This window comes from Ischnura elegans, chromosome 11, assembly GCF_921293095.1.
Source record: "Ischnura elegans chromosome 11, ioIscEleg1.1, whole genome shotgun sequence".
In the NCBI taxonomy this organism is placed as follows: domain Eukaryota; kingdom Metazoa; phylum Arthropoda; class Insecta; order Odonata; family Coenagrionidae; genus Ischnura; species Ischnura elegans.
The window spans coordinates 58392676-58416878 of NC_060256.1; the positions used below are offsets into that span (position 1 = coordinate 58392676).

Below are 24203 nucleotides of genomic sequence, written 5' to 3' on the forward strand. Positions count from 1 at the left end.
TATTGCAAAATATTTTCACTTTTGCAGGTACAAAAATATTGCCAAGAAGCTATCATCAGTTTTCAGAGATCAGCCTGAAACTCCATTACAGCGAGGGGTGTATTGGACAGAATATGTGATTCGTCACAAAGGCACTCATCATCTACGTTCAGCTGCAATGGATCAAAATTGGTTTCAATATCATCTCATTGATGTCGCAGCTTTCATCATAGCAACGATTGCAATCTTTGTTTTTATTGTATACCATTCATTGAAATTCATCCTCTCTTTTATTTTCCCCAAGAAAGAGTTGGATAGGAAAAAGAAAAAGACTAAGCAGTCTTGAAAGCATGCTCCCATTTGTTCAATGAAATTTATCGAAAAAGTATTAGTTGTTATAATACTATGTTGGTGTAATAAATAATATAATTAATTTATCATCATAGCAGCTATGTTACGCACCACAAGATTTAATGCCTGTGGGAGTACTCATATTCATCCTAATGATAAGGAAAACTTGGAGCTCATCAGTGGTGTAGATTTAAGCAGGGGCTCTCTCACCACATTTCTCACATATTTAAATTAACATAAGACTTTTTCATACTTTCCACCTTTTTTCTCAGGCAAGAGTTACATGAGTAAATATTTTCTGATTTTCCAATCAGCATTTATAGGTTTTTGTTTCAACTCTCAATGGGGAACGATACACCAATCAGTTATGCTGGGGAAATATGAAAAGAAGTTTGAAACATAATCTTTGGAAACTAAAAAGTCAACTTGATGGATCAATCAATATGATTACGTTTGGTATCAGCTAAATACATAAATCCTGAGTAACAAAACAAATCAATTGTTCAAAGTTCAAAATTAACTGCCAAATATCAGACAGAATAGCTCGAATCACTGCGGGGTTGTAAATTAATATTGTTGAACTTTGTATGGAGAATCAAACTTGAAGACTTCTACAGACGTTCACTCAAATAAATAAGGCACTTCTTTATAATTAAGACAGATAAGGAAATGCTTTATTGTGGGACTTCAAAGCCGCATCAGTAAACAAAGGATTAATATATTCTACTTTGGCAGGGCAATCAAAAGACAGAAAATGTTGCCTGGTTCCCAATTCCATGGCTTGCTCAGTTTATAAGAAATAAACTCATTTTATAGAAAATGAATATGAATTTATTTAATATTCTCAAGAACTGACCAGAACCTTTCATGGAAGCTTATGTAGGATATTTTGCTGTTAACCCACTTAAAACATGGTATGTAATGCAAATATTATGTGATTATTAATCCACAAGAATTGCATAAAATTTTAGTAATATGTGTATAAACTGCACATATAAATGTCCCCTTAAATTGAGACTCTAGGGTGATTTCCTATTTTTTTATTGCCTAAATCGAAAGATTATTACTCCAGGAGTATGAATATATTTCATGCCTTTAGATTTTTAAATGATGATATCTATTTTTTGCAATCAAATGAATAGTGAAAACTTTCAAGCGCACGAAAAAGCAACGGCTAAGTATGAATGCTGGGAAAAGCCTGTGAGATGTCATTCTGGTTCCGGATGCTGCTGTGTGAGGCCACCTTGGTGCGAGGCTATGAGTGCCGCTACGATACAGGCTGCCAGCAGGTAGCAGAGTACCCTGCTAGCAGGTAGCGCTTGGCTAAATTATGTATAATTAATACCTTATCAAACGAAGGAAACTTTCCAACCTTAGGCAGTTTTAATTGGTGATTATTAAGACATGTTTCCCTGAGCTCTGGGCCTCATGTCTGCATTGGTAATCTCAGACGATGTAAAACTCCTATCTACTCGTATAGAAACTAGGTCCCTGTGACGTCACGTGGAGTGGCATCGCATGGCCGCCAATCTGGCCTATTTCAAATGAGGTTAAAATTGACCATTAGCATTAGTCTAAACCAGTGGCGGCTTGTGAGTCAAATGCTGGGAGGGGCACACTTCACCGGGGGGTCGAAACTTTTGAATATTTTGTGTATTTTAGTGAGTTTTTAAGGCTATCTAGGTACATACTAAATTTGTTTAATTTATAATAATATTATTTAAATAGTGATAATAATGAAATTTAAACCAAAGCAAGGTATTCTGCAACACTGCAGCACCAAGTAGACACCAGATTATAATGCTGCCAATGTGTAGCGGCGATGTTATCTCACTAGATACGTCGTTCTGCACATGCTCGGATGGCGTCCCAAGACTTCCATAAGGCACAAGCTTAGACGCGTCATAGCACCAGCAGCCCCCACCACTACCACTCTCCATATAACTGCAAAAAAATGAGCGGCACCTTCTCACGCCTGCCAACCTTGCTGCAGCTAAAATTTCTAGAAAAAATTCTCTCCACCTAATGTAGAGGGCACAAATATTAAGTCAAACTAACAAATCAAATAAATTTTATATTGTATTGTTTATCAGTAGAATATGTTGAACACTCCACTGTCATGATTAATGCATTATGATAACTCTAATAGAATTAGTTGCAGCAGAACACAAGGAAATCAATAAATTAATACACCCAGTCGCGTACCAAGTAATATGCTTATGGGGGGTGGGGAAGGTGGGATGGCCACCCCTCCCCAGGCAACAGGGGTTACTGGAACATTTTTAAAAAATTACATGCCTAGAAATACATTTGACATCATTTTGGCACTACAGATTTAACTTTAAGTAGATGCAGCGGTTATATTTCAGAACTAGATAAAATTTTTAAATAATTTTATTATTTCTCTGAGCTTTGGAGGGGATATATCCCCTCATCCCCCACATAGTCACGCCACTGAATACTTTTTCACCAAGGTTTTACCTCGACGTCGTTCCTAGGTCAGTCCAACATCGCCTTAAGTCGGCTGCAGTACGCTGTGAAGCGATGTCGGTCCTACTTCGATCTGATGTCGTATATGTCGGCCGACATATACGACACAAAAACGATGTCGAACCGAAGTCGGGCCGACAAAAGATGCTACTGGGGTGGCTGATAGCCGACACAAGAATGAAACCCCAACACTTTTATGATAAAGCAAATCAATTGTATTTTTGTATTTCAAGAGGAGCTTGTCTGGGAGTCCCCCCTTGCTATACCGCTACCCACAACCTGATGACTGAATCCATCCAAAGTAGATGAATCATTGGCATAAATATGGGAATATGCCTTTTGGGGGGATGGGATGGCCTGGGGTGGCAACCCCTCCCCCTCAGGCAAAATCTGGTAAAATTTTTGAAAATTGACATGCCAGGAAATACATTACAATACGCCATTTTGGCTCTAAAAGTTTAGCTTTAAGCAGATGCAGTTATTATATTTAAAAACTATAAGTCAATAGTTTTAAATTTTTATTATTTCTCTGAGGCTTTGGGGGGTGTTCCATCCCCTCATTCCCCCCCTCATAGTTACACCACTGAGATGAATGACCTTTATACCCCTCAACAAATGTTTTGCGTAAATTTTGTTCGGTCGTTATTTGCTCATGCAGTTCATCATCCATTTTTATCGGTAAGTTACTAATTTATTGCATTATTTTTGGATCTCTAAACATAGTACAAGCTTGTACACATAAGGAGCCCCAAAAAAATTCAACTACACATGTTGTATATCAGTGGCGCAGCGAGGGGGGGGGGGTTTGGAGGATAAACCCCCCCCCCACCCAGAGCTCAGAGAATTTTTGAAGTTTAATCCATTTTACTTAATTGGATTAATATTACTTATAGAATAATGTAATGACTATAAAAACATCCCTCAGAAGGCTGTAAAACTCACCATTTTCCACCATTTATCTTAAAATATCTCTGGAGGAGGGGCCCCCCCCGCACCTCCAGCTTCCCCTGGTGGGTATTCCATACCCCCTAACTCCCCAGTATTAGTTGTGCCTAAAATCCCCTCTAGCCTTATTTCCTAGCTGCACCCCTGCTGTATATGTGTGTTCAAACCTCTCATCATGGGGTTCCCTCCCCATGGGAATTCGTTATTTTATATAAAAAAAGATCAAAATACATTAATTTTACTAGTAAGTCCCAAGAAATCTTCTGGAAAATTTACTTCAATTTTTTAAATATTGTAACAATTGAAGGAAAAATAAAAACCTCTGAACTTTTAACAAGTAAATAGGACAAAAACTTTGAGTAGAATAAGTTGCACTTGAAAAAGTGTAAGGCTAAACATTTTCTGAAAGATGTTAGCAAAAAATGTCAGCTATTAAGACTTTTTAAGTTAACATTTGCGAATTTGGTCCTCTAAACAGCTATAACAAGCACATAACTAAGCGTAAAAAGCTTTAATTTAGACTAACTACAGAAGCTTTACACTCATCGAATACTTTCATAACGCTAGCATGACTTTTATTAATGTGTCGCGCTAATTGTGAATACTAAAATGTAAGTACATACCTATGCATCCGGCGAATCTCCTACAAATACCATGACGCTTAACACGCCTGAAAGGTATACATCGTGTGCGTACACCACCTACGTAAAATTGTTCCACGTTTACGCAGCAGTCATACTCAACGATTTTCGTGATCACGTATTCGCGGTTCGTCAACAAACCACACAAGTTTGCATTGGGAATACCAATTTTTCTTTCATTTTATACGGATAGGAGCGATTAGAGAGTGAATTTTGATCGCTATAGCGCAAGATATAAACGTGGAAAACGATTCAAGCACAATTAGAGAGAGCGTATCAGAAATTTGTAGATATATCGTAGGTATCTCTTTATTGCCTGTAACCGGGATATAGTCATTCAGAAAGGCTTCCTACGTTAAAAAATGAATTTTATTCATCGGTCTGTGCGAAGAGACTGAATTGTATTCGCACAGTGTGCGCGATATGCGCCAAACTTTGGGCCGACCATTCAATGCGAACGAATTTCGCGGTAAATTCAAATTGTCTTAAGGTTTTCACTATTCATATTTGCCTGAAGAAGCTCGGTGATTAATTAATTACCATAGACTAAGGCGGAATAATTATTCAATTTAATTTATGAAAACTTTCTATGTAAACTCACTATCAACGGTAAAAATATTCTATATCATTAATCTAGAAACAAGAAAAAACTTAATTCAGAATATGAATCAACCTCTATCGTTTAGGAACTCATTACTCACTGTGCTCTCAGTATCGTGTTTAGTATTAATATTCTGTGAGAAGTCGCATGCAGCACGAATACTGGGACTATTTGTGTGTCCAGATACTAGCCATAATATCATGTTTCAAGCTCTGATGAAAACACTGGCGGAGCGTGGCCATGAGGTGGAAGTTGCAAGCCCATGTCCCTTGCCCCCGCCTATTCCCGATAAAAATTATAAAGACTTTATGCTACCCAGAATTGATTCTGATAGAAAAGGCATGATGAAGAAAATTTTAAGCCCACAAAATACTCCATTGAATAGTCATCTGCAGTTGTGGTCAATGGCCAATGTATTGTGTGATTTGTATCTTTCCTCAGATGTACTACGGAAATACCTCGCCTATAATACCTCAGGTAGGTCATGCAACATTAAATTGTGCAATAATTGAATGAACATTGTAATTAAAAATATATATATATTTGGAATGGAGGAGTGCATAAAACAAGTGACTATAATGATTGAATGAGATACCTGCTAGGGTATAAAGTGTTGAAGTTAATGCATTAATCAATTGCTAATTTAAATCAAAAGAAATAAGCAACAGGGTTACCAAGGGTTAAAAGTTGTCGATAAGTTACGGGATAAGATCAATCAGCCAAAGAGATAACAATGACATGTATAATGTGAGATTAATAGATCATTATTTACATCAATACTGTGTCTAATAGTTATCTATGGAGCAAAAGAAGAACTATTTTCAATGCAGAGAAATAAATTCCAAAGGAGGAAAGAGAAACTTCCTCTCCCTCCTACCCTCAACCCCTCTAACACCAGCAACTTTTGATAACAGAAAACATTGGTATGTATAATCAACGATTATTATGCTGAGGGTGTCTCTAACAGCAGAGATGAAACTGTTGGTAGATCTTTTACACAGTGACGTGGGTGCACCCAAAAGGAGATAGCTGGACCAAAGGAAGATAGGGAATGCTTTTGATAGTTTTTAAATAGAAAATTTCCCTATCAAGAACCACCGGGAAGATAATTGCATCATCATGCAATGAAGTAATCCAAACTATCCAGTGTTATTGTCAATGGAAGCCCTTATACAGAGGAATGGAGAGGAAGGATTAAATCTGGGTTCAAGCCTCCTGACAATTGTATCCCATGACTTAAGGGTACCCCTTCCAATTGACCTTCTCTAAAATGACCCCACATCCTCATTACATATCCCTCACTGAATGAACTGTCTTCCTCAAGGTTCTGGTTGCAGCCGAAGCAAAGAAAAGTCGTGGTTCAGCCTATTTCATCTCAACTATGAAATTACAGTTTCAAAAGCGCGTCATACGTACTTTTCAACTATAATTGTTCTTCCTCTAGTTCATAATTTTCCCCAATAAGGTCGATGTCAGCCCCCATCTAACTTGAATTCCCATTGCTCCTTCAACACTCATTTCTCAGCCAAAATAGTTCCTCATTTCAAAAATTTTTCCTGTGGTGTATGTTTTCTCAACATTTCCGAGTTTGAGGCCTTCGAGTTATTAGCTTACCCCATTGAATCTAGCTCTTTGTCTAGGGACCCTCAGGGCCAAAAAGACAGAGACAAAAGACTAAGACTGCTAAGATTTTTAATGCTACTGTTTTTGGCTTTCTTTCTATAGCTCAGTGGTCATCAAACGACAGTCTGTAGGCTGAATCTTGACTCCCACCTAACCTATGATTCCCTTTAATGCATCATCTTCGCCCTTCATTATTAAAATAAGATTTAATAGTGGTATTTAATGCATGCTCATAATTGAATCACAATATCCTACCTTAATATTAAATTATATGGCAATCAGTTACACACATGTTATGATATCTAAATCCACCCTGAACATTAAATTCTGTATTTTTCAGACCAAGGTGCACCAAAGTTTGATTTGGTGATCATCGAGATATTTTATTATGATTGCCTCCTTGGCTTTGCCCATCATTTTGATACTCCAATGATTGGAATAGTTTCGCAATATGCTCTCCCGTGGGCCAGTGATTTAGTTGGAAATCCAGATACTTATGCAAGAGTTCCCCATGTATTTCTTCAATATGGTGCGAAGATGACAACTTTGGAATCACTTCACAACTTCATCTTCACGATGGCAATGAATTTATACAGGCGGTAAGAAAATGAAATAATTTTACTTGCAATGATATGAATCAATTAATAAAAAAACAGCCATCATATAAAAAACAGCAGCATTTTTTGGGCATTTGTAGTGAATATATTTTATATTTAAGCATTAATTCATTCATCATTTAATATTATAAGAGTGAATGAAATCAATTAAGAAACTTCATGATCCTTATTCCCTTACTCATGCTATCATCACTGGTGGTAATTGAATTAATTACAATATCCACTCAATTTTATTAGCCAAGTGAATTGGTGCTATAAAAAATACAGCAACCTAAAAATATAGCAGGGAAAAAATCAGGTTTCCAATAATATGGACAGGGGTTATTCATTTCCATTTTTAGCAATGAAATAGCTCTTAAAAATTCACTTAGTCATCTACATATAGCCCATCAGAGTTTAAAAAATAAATTACTTATATTGTCAGGGAGTAGAAATTTTAGTTGAATAGCTAACATATTTTTTTTTTAAATTTCAAGGTATGTCTCTCTGCCTCAGCAAACTTACATAGCTAGAAAATACTTTGGTCCAGATATGCCTCCTTTATGGGATATTGAGCAAAGAAGAACAAGCCTTATCTTTTCACATGGACATCCAGCCATTACACCTGTCCATCCAATGATGCCCAACTTAATAGATGTTGCAGGCATGCATATAATGGAAAATCCTCCTCCTTTGCCCAAAGTAGGCACCTGCTATTGTGTGTTTCTACATTAATGAGTCATTACAACACTTCAATAAGCTCTCTTATTACATATTCCATAGATATTGTGAACATGCATTCATGTAATACAGGATTTTTTACTCAATTTAAATGTAATGATATTGATCAAAATATATTTCAGGAAGTCAACGCCTTGCTAGAAGAGCATGAAAAAGTGATCCTTTTCAGTTTAGGATCAGTCATAAGCTATGATGCTTTTGAGGAAGAGCGGATGGTAGTCTTACTGGAGGCTTTCAAGGAGATTAAGTGTCAGATACTGTGGAAATGGGATGGTGATGCAAAAGATTTACCTCTACCTATACCGAATAATGTGCACGCTTTCAAGTGGATTCCACAACAGTCAGTTCTAGGTACAACAAAGATATATGTACTAAAATTCAATTTGTTTCATTAATCCTTTCGCCCTGAATGCCAGGTGGAGTCGATGAGCATTTTCTTACACAGAAGATCTAACGTCGGGTATAGCTGTCGTGGAATTTTCAACGTGAACGACTGGACGTCAGCTATAGGCGACGTGGGGGAAGGGAAGGGACCGCTGAGGTAACAATTTTCGGATGCATTCAGGCTCGGCCCAGCTTAGCGAGACCTTAGGACCACTCCTTGGCAATAAACCCAACCCTCCCTTTCATCTATGATCATCCTCGCTGCAGGAATCCATTGTGAAGTGATTATATTGTCAATGGTTTTTGCAATGATACATTTTGTTGCATACTACAATTTTTTATTCTTTGAAATGAATTCTTCGTTTTGTTCTGTGCATGAGCAATTTTTAAACAAAATTTTAACGTTACTAATAATGAACTTCTAGACTTTAAATCTTAGTACCTTGAGTTCATTTATCTGTTATCAATGCTAAAAATCCATTTAAAATTCCACTATGCTTAAAAAAATGTTATTAGTTCATATAGAGGGGTAAATAATTGAAAATCAAATGCAATATTTGATTTAAAAAAACACCTTTAACTCAATAAGTTGACCGTGGATTCGTGCTAAGTTAGGTTTAGAGGGTCTAGTCTAGTAGCAGGGGCAAGGGCCATATTGAGGGCTCCGTTGAGTTGGGTCCCAAATCAGAGGGACGAGAATACCAGGGTAACTCCATGACCCAAAAAAGGAGCTTTGTACAGAGAGGTTTAAAATATTCTTATGCCACTTGTAGCCCGGAAAATGTTTTCCTCTCATTGGCACTGGCAGGAAAGGATTAAGATTTGCATAACAAAGACCATACTTTGGTCAGAGAGATATTATTATATACAGTTGAGGACCTCAAATCCGGAATCCAGAAATCCGGAAGACCATAAATGCGGAACGGCTCACTGCTTACTTTGCTACATAAGCATCTACGTATATGTGTCATGAGTGACCGCATGCACACCCTTCGCCATGTAAAAATACGAATGATGAAGCAAGTCATCAGCTTAACTCTCCTTGATTATATGACTTAGAGAAATGGAGAATCCACCTGTCCTACTTTAAATCAAAGAGGAGTTGATTAAAATGAGAAATAGGTACCTTTGGGAAGGTCCTGAAGACCAGAAATCCAGAAAAACCGGAAATTCAGAAACCCTTTGGTCCCAGGCTTTCCGGATTTGAGGTCCTCAACTGTATGTAGCAAGAATGGAAGGTAATCATACCTTAAATTTACATATCTGAGGACTTGTTTGTCACTCTTATTCAGTCACATTCAGTGGTGCCGTGGTGCCGGCACGTGCCAGAACACCGTTTCGGCACTGGTTAACAAACAACATAATAGTCAAATAACACTATCATCAATTTTGTGGCCACAAAATTCCTAATTCCTATATAGATTCGAAAACAAAACAAATCATTTTGTGATTAAATGTAGACAATAATTTGTACTAAAAAAAAACTACAGAGTAATATTTTACTCATAAAAAAAGTTAAGGAAAGTGCGTTCGGGCACTGCTAATTTTGCCATGACCGGTCACATCGTAGGTAATAAGCATTCATTGAGAGAATTCATGCTTGATCAAGCAATGCCCTTATCTTATTACAACTTTACAGCCCATCCCAATGTGCTTGGCATGGTGACCCACGGAGGCCTTCTGAGTCTGCAAGAAGCCATTTATCATGGTGTACCTGTCATTGGATTCCCTTTCTTTGGGGACCAGCACGTCAATATGAACCGTGCCTCTGATCTTGGATATGGTTTAACATTGAATTTCTACAACTTCAAGAAAGAGGAATTAGTGAAATCTGTCAGTGAAATACTAAACAACCCCAAGTAAGTTGACAAAGCATTCTATTTGGAGACTGTTTATTATTTGAGTTGATTTGCAGTTTTAACCAAAATGCTTCTATTAAAAGAAATTGTAAAAAAGATTATTGCACAATGCAGGTGGCCGAATTGATTTTTTTTCCAGAAAATAAAATATGTGCATATAAATATGCATATTTTAATTTCTGAGCTGCAGCTTCAGTGGGGTAGCCAGGAATTTTGTTTCGGGGGGGGGGTCCAAAATTAGGGTGGAAAATTTTTTAAAAGCAGGGTACCAAGTAGTGGGTTTTAAACTAATTTTAATACTTTTCATAGTCAAAACAACTTCATTTGTCAAAGAAATCTTTTGTAAATTCATAATTTTTCAATATGTATTTTGTTTTCTTTTATGAAGGAAAGAAATTGTATTTTTATATTTAAGAGGGGGGTCTAGACCCCCAAAATACTTATTAAAATATTCCCCCCTCTGTGCAGCTCTATTTCTATTTTCTTACTTTTAGGAATTCACTTCATTTGTTCCAAAAATTTAACCATCTGTAAGTGTCAATAAAACCATGTCGAACATATACAGGAATTTAATGGTTACTGTCAAGCATGTAACATTCCTGGCAATCGTAATTACTCATGAGTTTTAGTTATTCGTAGGGAAAATTTTATGTTTGTTGGGCTTTTATTTGTTCCATATAATAATGTATTTCTGATGTTTAATTTCTTTATTTCCACAATTAGCAGTTTGAATCATTTTATTTCCCTATTGGTGCTATGTAAATCTGTCGGAACCTTCTGTGAGCTGACGGCCATAACAAGCAAGTCTAAAAGTTCAAACCTTCCCCCCCCCCCCCCCTTCAGATGCTCTGAAGATTGTCTTAAGCATAACCCATCTAACTGAACCTCCATCCAAAATACCTCCCCTTGAAGTCAATCCATCCTGCCCATCAAAATTCATTCCTGGATACAGTGTTGTGTAGGGAATGTGAGCCTAGTGTGTAGTCTTTGGCTTGGATTCAAATCCCAGGTGAAACTTTCGCGTGACAAATATTGAAATTTCTCAGTATGTGTGAAGGTAAAGACAAATGAATTAGTGGCACCCCTACTCTGAATGTGTCTTAGTCTGTGGCTTAGTCTGGTGTGAGCTCTACCCTCACCTATATAAACCAACCTTTGGGTAGTATCACTGAGTGGAAGAAAGTCTTGTGGAGGGCCAAGGAAAGTGGTATTTCTGTTAGAATAATCCTCCAAAAAATCATGGTAATATTGAGTGCCACGGTGGAAACACTGACAGAAGATCTTATGCATAAATAGGAGACTATAGATTCAATGCCTGGTTAGGATACATTTTTACCCTCTTATATTTGGATAATATCACATTCCATTTCACCATTGTCCATAGGCGTGACTAGGGAGGTCCTAACCCAACCTAAACCCATCAAGAGATCTACTGGCCACCTCCAGAAAAATTTGGTGTCTTAGAATTTGAGGCAGCCACACTTTACACATTGCTGGCAACCTCTCTGAGTGTCATGAAATATCGCCATCGGGAATTAGACTTAATTTAGGCTCTGAGGTTGTTAACTATTATTAGTTTCCGGGGGAGAAATACCTCCCTTGATGCGGGGGTACCCTCCAGAAGGTGGTTGGTCCCATTACCCCCCAGCCAAGTTCCCTGGTTATGCCCACACCACTGTCCCTGTTCAGTTTATGAAGCATTTCTATTCTTAGGAGTGGAGTGAGTGAATAATGAAAAAATATTCCCACAGTAAAGTAGAGAGTCAATTAACTGAAACAATTGGTGCAGAGGGGTGTTCGTAAAATAAATTTTTGGGATGATTGAACATCACAGGAAACAACGTCTAGTTCTTTGTTGAGGGTAGGGGGATGAGTGGGACACTAGCGTACATGTTTTTGGTGTAGAAACACACTAAACCTTTCAATAACACACAAAAAGAACAAACTATTTGCTCCTGCTTGTTTCATTATTATTTTCTGTTCGACCAGACGTAAAATATCGGTTAACCAACGTTTAGGATGACCGACTTTTGGATAATCGACACTATACTGTATATGTACTGCGAATTATCAGCATTTACTCTGAAATTTTCAATGTATGTTAAAAATCCTATTATGTACTTATAGAGAGTGCAAAAACCAAATATCCACTATCCAATGTATACTAAGATCTTCAACTCACTCAACAGGGAAAATGTTTAGAATGCAATCCTGGAAAACAGATGTTTTTTCGGCCACATGAAATTAAATCTTCCAATGACTTGGATTAGGATTATTCAGTATTTTTATGTTATTGCCTGCAGTGTTCGTTGAATAATCTTTCCATTTTCACTACAATGCAGTATGACTTCTTCTGGTAAGACCTTAACCCTTTCGAGACGGCGGAGTTTTCGTCTTAGAATGACTGCTGTACTGAGCCCCAAGAGACTCTTCTTTCTTGTGGTACCGGGCATTTTTGGAAGACATTCGTTAATAAGGGTCTCGTGGAACCTTTTTCGCCCCTCCTCGCTGGGACTCCGCATTATCTCGGACTCTTTGAGTAGTTGTGCCCACTCCTTTCCGGGTTTACGACCATACTTGCGGCATTGGTTCGTGGTCTACTTATGTATTGGTTATATGTATTCAGCACATGGATAATTGTTGCTTGCACATAAATTGCATACTTTGAATTGAATTTCTCATTTTTTTCTGAGCATTGTCAAATTTTAAACGAAGTTCTAAGGTCAATATTGACGCATTTAATGCAGCAACAATTTCCATGTTGATGTTTATACAGAAGTCAAGATATAAGTTAATATTTATCATTGAATTTCATTTAAAAATTGTAAACGCAGCCCAAAAGGCAAAGAATTCTCTTCTTAGTTTATATTTCTTGAGAAAATAACAAATATTTATTTCGAAAACTGACTGGATAAACAATTGCATGACCGCGGTCCCTTACCGCTAAGGGGGGTAATAAAAGACAAGGGATCAGGGTACCTGCTCCCAGATTCTGGGGGAGAGCTAGAAAACGCATATATATTGCCGGCCTCGGTGGCGGCGGGGTAACGTTCTCGCCTGCCAAACAAGAGGTCGCAGGTTCGAGTCCCGCCTGGGTAGGTTTCCCCGGACCAGGGCGTGGTCGTTTGTGTACGTTTACTTGTTACATTTGTTGAACACCCCGGTGTGAAATGGCCAATGAGAGCTGTATCCGGTGGTTTGATAATAATAAAAAAAAAAAAATAAATAAATATATATATGGCTTTCGATCTCTTGGTCAGGAAAATCTCAGACGGAAATACTATACGGCTTTCGTCTCCCAGGTCCAGAAACGTCCACACGTATATTTACGTCTTTAGTAGGGAAGTGACCATTGCCATCAGTTTGCTGAGAAAATTTTATGGAAGGTAATCTGTCCATAAATACATTTACGGTTTGTCCTTTGTCATTTATGTTACCTTCATCAAGAATAAATCAATCATGAAACTTAGATATGTAGGTACTTGTAAATCTGGTTAGTAGCCATAATTTAAGCATGAAAATCAAACTAATGCATCAGTCTGGGATAAAATGCACAAGAGAATTGAAATTTTTGTGTTATGGTCTGCTGCAAGTTGTTAAAAATGGAAACAATTCTTTAAATATTTGCAGCTATTTGAAAACTGCCAAAAAGCTCTCATCAGTGTTCAGAGACCAGCCTGAAACACCACTGCAAAGAGGAGTTTATTGGACGGAATACATAATACGCCATAAAGGAGCTCCTCATTTGAAGTCAACTGCCTCAGATCTGAATTGGTTTCAGTACTACCTCATTGATGTTGTGTCTTTTATAATTTTTACTCTTGGGCTATCTATTATCTTATGTTTCTACTTGTACCAGGTAATTAAGTATATGATGAGTGGAAAACCAAAGAAAACTAAGAAAGAATGATTAATTTAGAGGAATTGAATTACCGCCATAGATATTTTTTATGAAACCAAAGGGAATTTTAATAAGCATCATGCATTATTGTAGCTGATAAACCAAATGTAAAGTTGATGTTTGGTAAAGATTTTTCAATAAATGTTCCAAATTTTGTTTATTGAATTCATTTTACAGTGATTTAAATTCATTCCTAAGGAAATAGTTAAGTTTACATCAGTAATCTATTCTGAACTATGCTCACCCTGGTTGGCACTGAATCTTATTGCATTTGGTCGGTTACGACATATGTACCAAGTACATATCTTATCGTGCAAGGTGTGTTGCCTGGATACCAGGGGAAAAAGGAGAAAGTTCACTGTGAAAAAAATATAGTAACTTTTTATATTCTGTGAGCACACACGAGGAACAACGTTCTCAAACTTTAGTTACTAAAATGTGTGATTTTTTGCAAAGAGCATCAAATGATGCATTAATGCATTTTATTCACATGATGAATTTATCTTGAATCAAAATCTGTTACCAAATACAGTAAAACCCCGTATTTGCGTTATCGGAATTTACGTTTTCCCGCAAATTGCAGGTTTTTTTCTGGGTCCCGTCATATTTCCTATCTGTCCAATGTAAATAGAACCCTGTATTTACGCCGTGTTTTTTTCGTTTTCCCGCCATGTGCATCACGACGTGCCGACTAAAAAAAATTTTTTTGTGTAGTAAAACAATTAATCGCGCATATCAGTCCATAAAACTGTCTTTTGGCTTCCTTTCGCGCATTTTTATTTAAAAATCTAAGAGAGAAAGACGTAATGAGAACTATTTTCGGGAAGAATTTGAATGTGGCGGGACAGAACGCCACTAACGTCGGAAAGTTGAACTACGTCATCTCGTTTTCTGTCAGCGGCGAAAAGATTCACGATATGAAAGTAGGTGTTTTGAGCAATCGAGCTATGTATTAATTATAATGCAAGAACTCCTGAAGGAATGTTGACAATAATCATGTAGTCGATAATTTGATACGAGAGTTTGAAAGGGAACCAGACGTGATAAATGCCGGAACTATATAACTTGACCGACAACTGGGATCATTTGCGCTGACTTCATTCAACAGTTGCGTAGCAATTATGGGTTAATTAAATACTTAAAAAAAACTTATTTAAACTTGAATTATCCCATTCAAATAGCAGTGTATCGCAAACTATTGTAAATTTCAAAAATTATGAAGTCCCATGACAGTTTGTACTACGCACTTGATCGCCGAGGAGTAGGTCAGATACTCGTGTGTTGCCGATCGGCAAGTCGAGTTACCCTCAACTCGTACGGGAAATAGAATTGATCCGGCTTGAAAATGGAAATTCGAGGTGAAAAACGGACATTTTTAATTGACGAGAAAATTAAAATTATAGAGATAGTTGATTCCCACACCGGAACCCGCATCGATTCAAACGCTGGCGACTCGAATGTTGGGACTGGCAATCCGTTCGGATTCCCAGTCTCAACATTCAATACCGTGGTGAAAAATCGCGATGCCATTGTAAAATATGCAAACCAGTGCGGACATTTATCAAAAAAGAGAATATATGTGAAGAATTCCAGGTAAGAATAAATAGAACGAATCCTAAAAGAGTAGTTTTTAGGTGCAAGATCATCAAATGTCCCAGCAAATGGTGTCATCTAAAGGCCTGTTTACATATAGTACATTAACCCGTACAAGTTAATGTCTAAATTATGAACACGAAAATGCACCGTGTATTCACCCAACTTGTGCGTATACGCACGAACAGAAAATAGAACATGTTCAAATTTGGTTCATGCATTCATAGTCGGATTTAGAGGGACGTGCCCCCCCAGATGCTTAAAAAAAAGAGACAAAATTTGAATACCGTTATCATAGGAGGATCTATGGGGGGGGGGGAGGGGGCACGTGCCCCCCCAGACTTAAAAATATGCAAGATTTTTAATACGGTCCGGTTATCATTGCGTTCGTTTTGTATAATGTGGTATCATTGTGCCCCCCCCCACTCCAGATCAAAATCCTGGATACGGCATTGCTTGTGCCCCCCAGAAAGAAATCCTGGATCTGCCCCTGATGGTCATCATCATGTTCGCTTTTTTTTTGTGTATTACTCAAGGAGGCTCAATCATTTAATTCAATAAGAATAACTTTAATATAAAAATAAAGAGAATTTTGTAAAGTCGTTGTTATATCTTGTTTTTAATCTCAATTAAGACAAGATATTTTGCCTGTCAGGCCGCTCCCAGAAAAAAATCCTGGATCTGCCCCTGTCTACATTCATACATATCCCATTCCGGTCCACAAAAATCATTCATGCAAGCAGAAATCAACTCGTACATGTTAATGTATCGTGTAAACAGGCCCAAAGGCCCTTGAGAAAAAAGTATTTCCCCACAAGATTGGGAATCGAAGATTCCACGGCATCTATAACGGTTGGTTGGACAGATTCAAAAATAGGTACAGTCTTGTATATAAGATGGTGAGTGGTAAAAGCAAAGATGTTAACATAGAGACAGCAACTCAGTGGAAAGAATCTGAATATATTAGAGTTCTGGAAGGTTACAGCCCAAAAGATGTTTTCAATGCAGACAAAACAGGATTATTTTTTAATTTTTGCTGCCAGCAAAAACACTGTGCTTCAGAGGGAAACAGTGTTATGGAATAATATGCTTAGTGAACAATTAAAAAATTAACATTTCCAAAGCCAGTATATGAATAAAAGTGAAAATTCTCTATTTCCCACGATTTGCATTTTCCCGCAATTTACACTTTTTTTCTTGGGTCCTTAGGAAAGTGTAAATAAGGGGTTTTACTGTATATGCTTCATGTTTTCATGTGTATTCATTTGGTAAATGCTCAAAATTTTTTATTGTGAATTAATTTTACAGTGATTCATAAGTAAATAAATATTCATTATACAGATTAATGTTAATATTTCATTTCCTTTCCAAACACTATAGTTAGCTAAAAACAATTTCATAATTGAAAAATTAATTTATGAACTGTTTCAAATATTACTTGATACAGATTATACTTCCCAGATGGCACAGGAAGTTTTCGTACCTAAATACGAGGGTGGACAATCAAGATACAAAATTCGCGCTTAGGAAGTTACTTAGAAGGTTTTGTTTCTTTATTTCCTTTAATGACGAAAAAAGATGCAAGAGGACTGGCAAATTCATATGCATCGATAAAATAGGGAAATTGCATACTTTTTATAAACAGTATGCTGATATACTACAGTAAACAGTTAGTACAGCAATATACTTTTTTCCGCTTAAAATTCAGTTTATACCCTAGAAAATGACTCCCAAAAGTCGCCCGAGTTTCGCGGGCTAAAAAATACCGCCCCCACTAATCTTTGGCTGTGACGTCATAGTTCAGTACGAGTCCAAGATCCAAGCCCAGTAACTGCAGGTTTGGAAGAGCCACGTTGCGTTTAAAGGAGAACATGGGTGACATAAGGAAAAATTACAAGTGGTGCATTGTTCCTCTGTGCAATAACACCCCAGAAAAAATTTTCGTCTGCATTCCCACGGAGGAAATTAGAAGAAAAGCCTCGATGCATATGCCGTCTGTCGGGATGAGCGTTACGGAAAAATAAGAGTATAATAAACGGAATGATAAACCCGTGTGCTATGTGAGCGAAGATAACTTTAATATAAATAATATTTCCATATTTCATTGACTGAATAACTTGAAACTGAGATTTTTCGATAATTCGGCCGCCGTAGAATAAAAACTCAACTTCCGAACAAAAATCGAGATAGGTGTTTCTCGATGGTTACGATGGACTCAAATTATTAAGGCACTTGTTCAATTTCAGTTACGGAAGGACATAAAAATTCCATGATGTTTAAAATCAAGGGAGGAAATATAGAGCAACGTTGATCCTCATGCATTCGAGTGCCAGCCAAGAAGACAGCGTTTTCTTCTACTGTCGGCGTCAAAATGATGTGCCGCTGTACTTTGCAAATTTATATCCTGGCTTCACTACATGCTATAATAATGAACTATACGTCATTTTAAAGGAAATTTTATCCTAAATTCTGATTTATTTTATTACAAAAAAATTGAAAAATGTAGACACGGTCAGTGCAATAAATGACTCAGCGCACCGAAAAATTAGCAGTTTTGTCAACTTCATGAACTTTGCAACTCAACCTAAGGAGAACTACTACGTCTACAGCATTCATCTTCCACATTAATTTACACTCATCAGTGCGGATTAATAAAATGTCTTTTGGGTATTTTTCGAACTTATATTTTGTTATATTGTTGACCAATTCTTTCTGCAGAATAGGAATTCCTATTCTGCAGAAATACCGAAGCCCGAAGCCACTTAAGTGGCTTCGGGGTTTTTAGTCACAAAATGGTAGATTGTGTTGGAAGTTCGTCTATATTATCGCTACTAAATTGAAACATTAATAGTCTGGCTTCCTCAGAGCTTCCTGTCGCCCTCCAGGCAAGGTATTTTTAAGTTGAAAGTATCATCGACAGCTTCGAGGTGGAAATAAGTTCACCATAAGACTCTACCGGACTGCCAAAAGAATACACATTTCACATGAGTATACGCTTTCGCCAATATTATACGCAAGTCTCACTTTGTTATGAACTATAACATTACAGATGCACATCAGCTACCTTTCCATTTCTCGGCATCGACTTTCCGAGCCGACGAAGTCTACAGTTTCACTAAAATACCCTGTTATCATGATGGAATCAGTAACAGGAAGCTTGCTAGGATCAGCCTAAGAATAACCATATGACTTCATCTTTACGCAATCTATCGCTTTCAATGGAGGAGAAATAGATCAAATAATAGCCCTGAAGTCACAATGAACAACTCCGATACGTCTGCACTTCAATAAACGAATCATAACCACGCCGTCGCATGTATTCAAGTATGCAACCTATACTATGGCCGTGCCGCCGTGCCTCGTACTGAACTATGACGTCACTTTTCTACCAGCCAATCATCGGGCGTTTTCGCTTCTCACTTGCATTTGAAAATTATCGTGAACTTTGATGCATTAAATATCGCAAACCACGTCATAAAATAATAAAAAAACTTTCACCGAGGTATGCAAACATATATTTTTATATAATTTTGGGGCTATTGATTATATCTGAAATATATGCAAGTTCCCTATTGTATCTCATCGATAAAACTGTATTCGGTCTGGGACTATTTGCTTTTGCGGGTGGTGCCATCTGGTGCCATCGTGCCATATCCTCCTTGAAAGATCCCAGACGGCACAGAACCCTCAGTATCTAATTCGTATGTACATAGTACCCATTGACTAAGGGGATACTATGCCGCTCCGTCGCTTTTCGTCAATGGATAATTTCCGTTCGCGGCCTGTCGACGAAGCGCGTACGCAGCATGTGAATGTCCGCTACTAAGCACGTACGATTGGATACGAAGCGCGCAGGAACACGGCACTCAGGCTAATCTCAATCGATTAGGTCGATCGATCGTAACTCGCACGATCGAAAAATGTATCGAACGCAACACAATCGATAGCTACCGACCGTAGCGAGAACCTTGATACGAATCATTATGAATTGTAAGTTCTCAATAGGTAAATAACACCATGTCATGAATTCTAATTACCATGAAAGACTCACGACCGACAAAGTTTTTGTCGGTTGTGAGTTTTTCATGGTAATTAGAATTCATGATATAGTATTATTTACCCATTGAGAACTTACAAAACTTACTCGGCCACTTAAATTACTCTGCGAAAAATGAGATTCTCACGGCTAATTCACGCACCCCCAGCATCCAGCATTGTTAAGTGGCTCGTACTTACTTGGAAACCTTGAGATGTTAATGAGAGTATATTCTTATTAATTTTGACACTAAATAAGACATCACATAGCCCACGAGCATTAAAAAGCTTACCCTAAAGCCCGACGAAATAAAATTTTTAAATAAAAATTGCCGATGAAACAGGATTGCTGACACATCTGCTATTAGTATGATCGAATTCATCAAAATGCAAGCAAAAATTAACGTATAGGTCAGTCTCAGCTACTAAAACTTACCCATATCAGGCGCTAAAGTATTTGAAAAATTATTTGGTATGAGTAAAAGTCCCTAGGTCACTGCAGTAAATGTATCAACCTATTAAAAATATTAAAGTCCTGCCAAATCACCAGCATAAACACTTGTAAAATAAAACGTGGCATCTCTTAGATCACACCTCCGATTTTATACTTACTTTGCATGAAGTCACCACCGCAAGAAATTTTAAAGAGGCAGGAAAGAAAAAACCCACAGAAATACAATACATATATTATGTATTTTCTATTGTCAACCACAATAATATTTCCAATTTTCTCTTCTATCCCACATCTAATTTAGCGAAACAATTACTCTTATTCTCTTTCGAATAGAAAATTATTTAAAAGAGGACTGGTCGATACATACAAACTATCGTCAATACTTTCTCCGATGAACGTCCACTATCACTGCACCGGAATAATTCGTGTCCATACAAGATACAAATACAAGAGTCCATATATATTATTGTTTCGGAACGGCTCGGAACGGTACTGCTGGGCACGGGCACGGCTGAGGGCGGGCATTGATGTAATGATGATGCATTTGCCTGAGTGATGTCACGGGGTTATCATAGGAGAATTGCATCAACCGTCCTCAACTGTTCTGTGTCGAGGAGGTCGTTTTTTCAGTGTTGAGTGGTGGTATATTAAAGGGGAGTCTTTTGAGTAGTTGCTAATACGAAGTTCTTTATATAGTGGCCTGTTTGGCGATAATCAAATCAGTCGAACGTGATGGCTAAGCGAGTGCAGAACGCAGTACCTGCCGCTGGTTACTGGGTCGCTTCTACCTTCGAAGAAGCCGTAGATTTCATTACGGTGTATTTGAATGAAGTTAGATCCATAAAGCTGATATTACACCCTTCAGCTTTTTTCATGAAAAACGAAGAGGAGGTGGAGCTTCATCTGGGCTGCAACCTGGACGCTATTTTGGATGTGGACATGCTGGAGGTTGAGGACTTTTTCGGGGACGCCTATGTCAAGTTGACGGACATCGAAGAGTTCTCTCAGATGATGGAATCCGGCCTCACCTTCCTTGGCATTGCATCGTGGTGGTTTACCATGGCGCCTTCCCAACCCAACAATTCTCCGAATCCAACCCCGAGAAATACCCGGAACGCCGAATACTTCTCCCGGGGCACCGGTACGAGACGCACGAGGATGAAAAATACGTTCGCGGGATGCTTGGCGCTTGGACATACGTGGGACCCGACGCTGAACAATAGACAGCAAATGAGAAGTATCGAGAAATGGTTGAGTGAAAATCCATGTGTGATGGTGGAAAATATGCATATATCCGAGTTACCGGCTTGGCATATTTCGGTTGATAATTTCAATATTCAAATATTTAATGAAAGAGGTAATGTTATCTATGATGTTTCGCGAAATCCTTCCGATAAATTAATACGTATGTTCTATAAAGATAAAAAGTTCTCCTACATCACAAAACTAGACGCGTTTCTGAGGGATAAAACGAAGGGAAACGCTAGGGCATTTTGCGAGGGATGCAAACGCTACCATACCATGGGAAAATGTGAGGTTCGTGTATCTACCGTAACCGATTCACGAATTATGGTGGGTAACAAACCCAAATGTAAACATTCTCTGGTTATATACGCGGACTTCGAAGCCTATATAGAATCGGGTGAGCACCATATCTCAGGTTACTGCTTTTATGTTTTAAGTTCAAAAGGAATAATTAAGAAAAGTATTCACACCGTTGACGAGGAACCCGAACTTGCTGCTCATTTTGTAAAAACGCTGTCATCATGGATTAAGTTGTGGTCGCTAACTCCGGGTTTTGAAACTACTAAGTGTATGATTTGTGGAAACGAAATTTTGAATAGGGAGAACGTATTACATGGCAAACGTAACTTCATTGACGGGACGAGGGGTTCGTATCATAAAAGATGTTGGCTTTACTACGAAAACGCCGCTGTGATTCTCTTTCACAATTTCCGTGGTTATGACAGTCATCTAATTTTACGTGAAATCATACGGGAATTCGGTACCCAGGTACAATGTAACGCCAAGTCATTTGAAAAAATTGATGTGATGTCTGTCCTTACCGAAGAGGTACGGTTTCGCATAATGGATAGTTTTAACTTCCTACCGTCTTCCCTTGATGCTCTATCGCATACAATCGAGTATGCGAAATATTTGCCGGAGCAATATCGATCCAAGGCCCCATTTCCTTATGAATGGTTTGATTCCCCAAACAAACTGAATCACACACTGCCGGATAGCGATGACGCTTGGTATAGCAAGGTCACGGGAGTTCAGCAAGATAAGGAAGCGGCCTTCGAGGTCTTCGATAATAAATGCATGCTGACTTTCAAAGATTACCATAATTTTTATCTCGATCTTGACGTTGCGTTGTTGACCGAAGTGTTTGAGGCCTTTCGCGAAGCTTCCTTCGTAACATATAATTGTGACCCAGTTTATTTTCAAGGAATTCCCTCATTCACCTGGCATTGCAGCATATTGTCGAATCCCATGGCATTCAAAATTATTACGGATTCTGAATTATATGTACTAGTGAGGGAAAATATCAGAGGAGGAGTGGCCCAATGCATCACGCGATATGCCAATGTCGAAAGTAAAGCGGATGAAAGCATATTATTCACGGACATAAACGGTCTGTATTCGAGTGTGATGTGTGAAAAACTGTGTGTCGAACATATCGAGACATTGACAGAGCTTCCATGTGATTGGGAGCGGTGGGCGGAGGATGGTGATCGCTGCTTCCTTGCCTTGGTGGATATCAGATATCCTCCACGACTTCACGATGCTCACCACCAATTCCCTCTGGCCCCGCACAGTTATAACAAGAGACTTTGTACAACATTCCTGGACAAAGATCACTATTTGGTACATATGAGAAATTTACAGTATTATGTGAAAATGGGACTCATCATCACGAAAGTGCACAAAGTGTTTATATTCACGCAGGAATATGTATTCAAAGACTATGTGACTAGAAATATAAATTTAAGAAAGCAATCCACTAATAAATCTTATGCAAATTTATTCAAATTGGCCAACAACAGTTTATATGGAAAATGCGCTGAGGACCCTTTCAGGTACAAACGCTTTTCCGTCCTGCAAGATAAACATAACGAGGGCACTGGGAGAACTAATTCCTTCCTCAAGGATTGTCAAAATTACATCATTGTAGACGATAAGTACTTTTGTGAATTTAAGAAGAAAGATATAGTATTGAATAAACCCGTCCAATTAGGATTTTCCATATTGGAGTTGGCCAAATTGAGAGTATATGAATTTTTGTACCGTTTGCAAGAGGTGTTCGGTGACGATGCGTCCTGTTTGTACAGTGACACGGACTGTCTCATGATCCATTTTAAAAAGTGCACACTATAATTTGAAATGATGAAAGCCGACGTGTAATACACCATAGGGCAAGCTAAGAAGCAATATTCGATCCTATAAACTTGGCAGCTTATTCCTAGTTTCTCCTTTAACCTCCTCGAAAAATAGAGTGTCTGGTAATGGTGAAGTTTCCCTTATTCTTTAATTTCATTCTCTGGGCTTCAGAAACGTGTTTGTGAGATATTTTTGTTAAAATGCCTTCCGTGTGTGTAATGTCGGGATGTAATGGAAACTCCGGGACATACCAAGTTTTTAGCTTTCCAAAAGATCCTGAGTTGAAGAAGAAGTGCATTTGGGCGATAAGAAGAAAACATTTCACCCCTACGAAAAACTGTGAGGTGTGTACTCTTTCTCGCTGTAATTATTTGGATGTAATTTTAAGTTAGAAGTGGCTTCGGGATGTTGATGCATCAACATCCCGAACTATTCAGTACTGAAGTACTATAGTACTATTCAGTACTAAAAATGGTGATTCAAGATATTGTAGCAGCAATTCTTTTGAAAATTCTTGCATTTTAGTTGTCTTTTTTGTATTAATTCATTCGGTAAACGTGTGGTTAAAGGAGAAACTAGGAATAAGCTGCCAAGTTTATAGGATCGAATATTGCTTCTTAGCTTGCCCT

At 38.0% G+C, this 24203-nt stretch overlaps 1 protein-coding gene across 1 annotated transcript in view; it reads left to right on the forward strand.

Annotated features, from left to right (window-relative positions):
- The window catches only part of LOC124167639, a 32784-nt gene extending 18508 nt beyond the window's left edge, over positions 1-14276 (forward strand). The window contains exons 8-14 of the mRNA XM_046545618.1: positions 28-322; positions 4998-5484; positions 6971-7229; positions 7724-7928; positions 8090-8318; positions 9991-10210; positions 13841-14276. Of these exons, the coding sequence (XP_046401574.1) occupies positions 28-322; positions 4998-5484; positions 6971-7229; positions 7724-7928; positions 8090-8318; positions 9991-10210; positions 13841-14120 (1975 nt within the window). The 3' untranslated portion in view covers positions 14121-14276. The remainder of the gene's footprint in view (positions 1-27; positions 323-4997; positions 5485-6970; positions 7230-7723; positions 7929-8089; positions 8319-9990; positions 10211-13840) is intronic.
- Positions 14277-24203: the final 9927 nt, after the last annotated feature.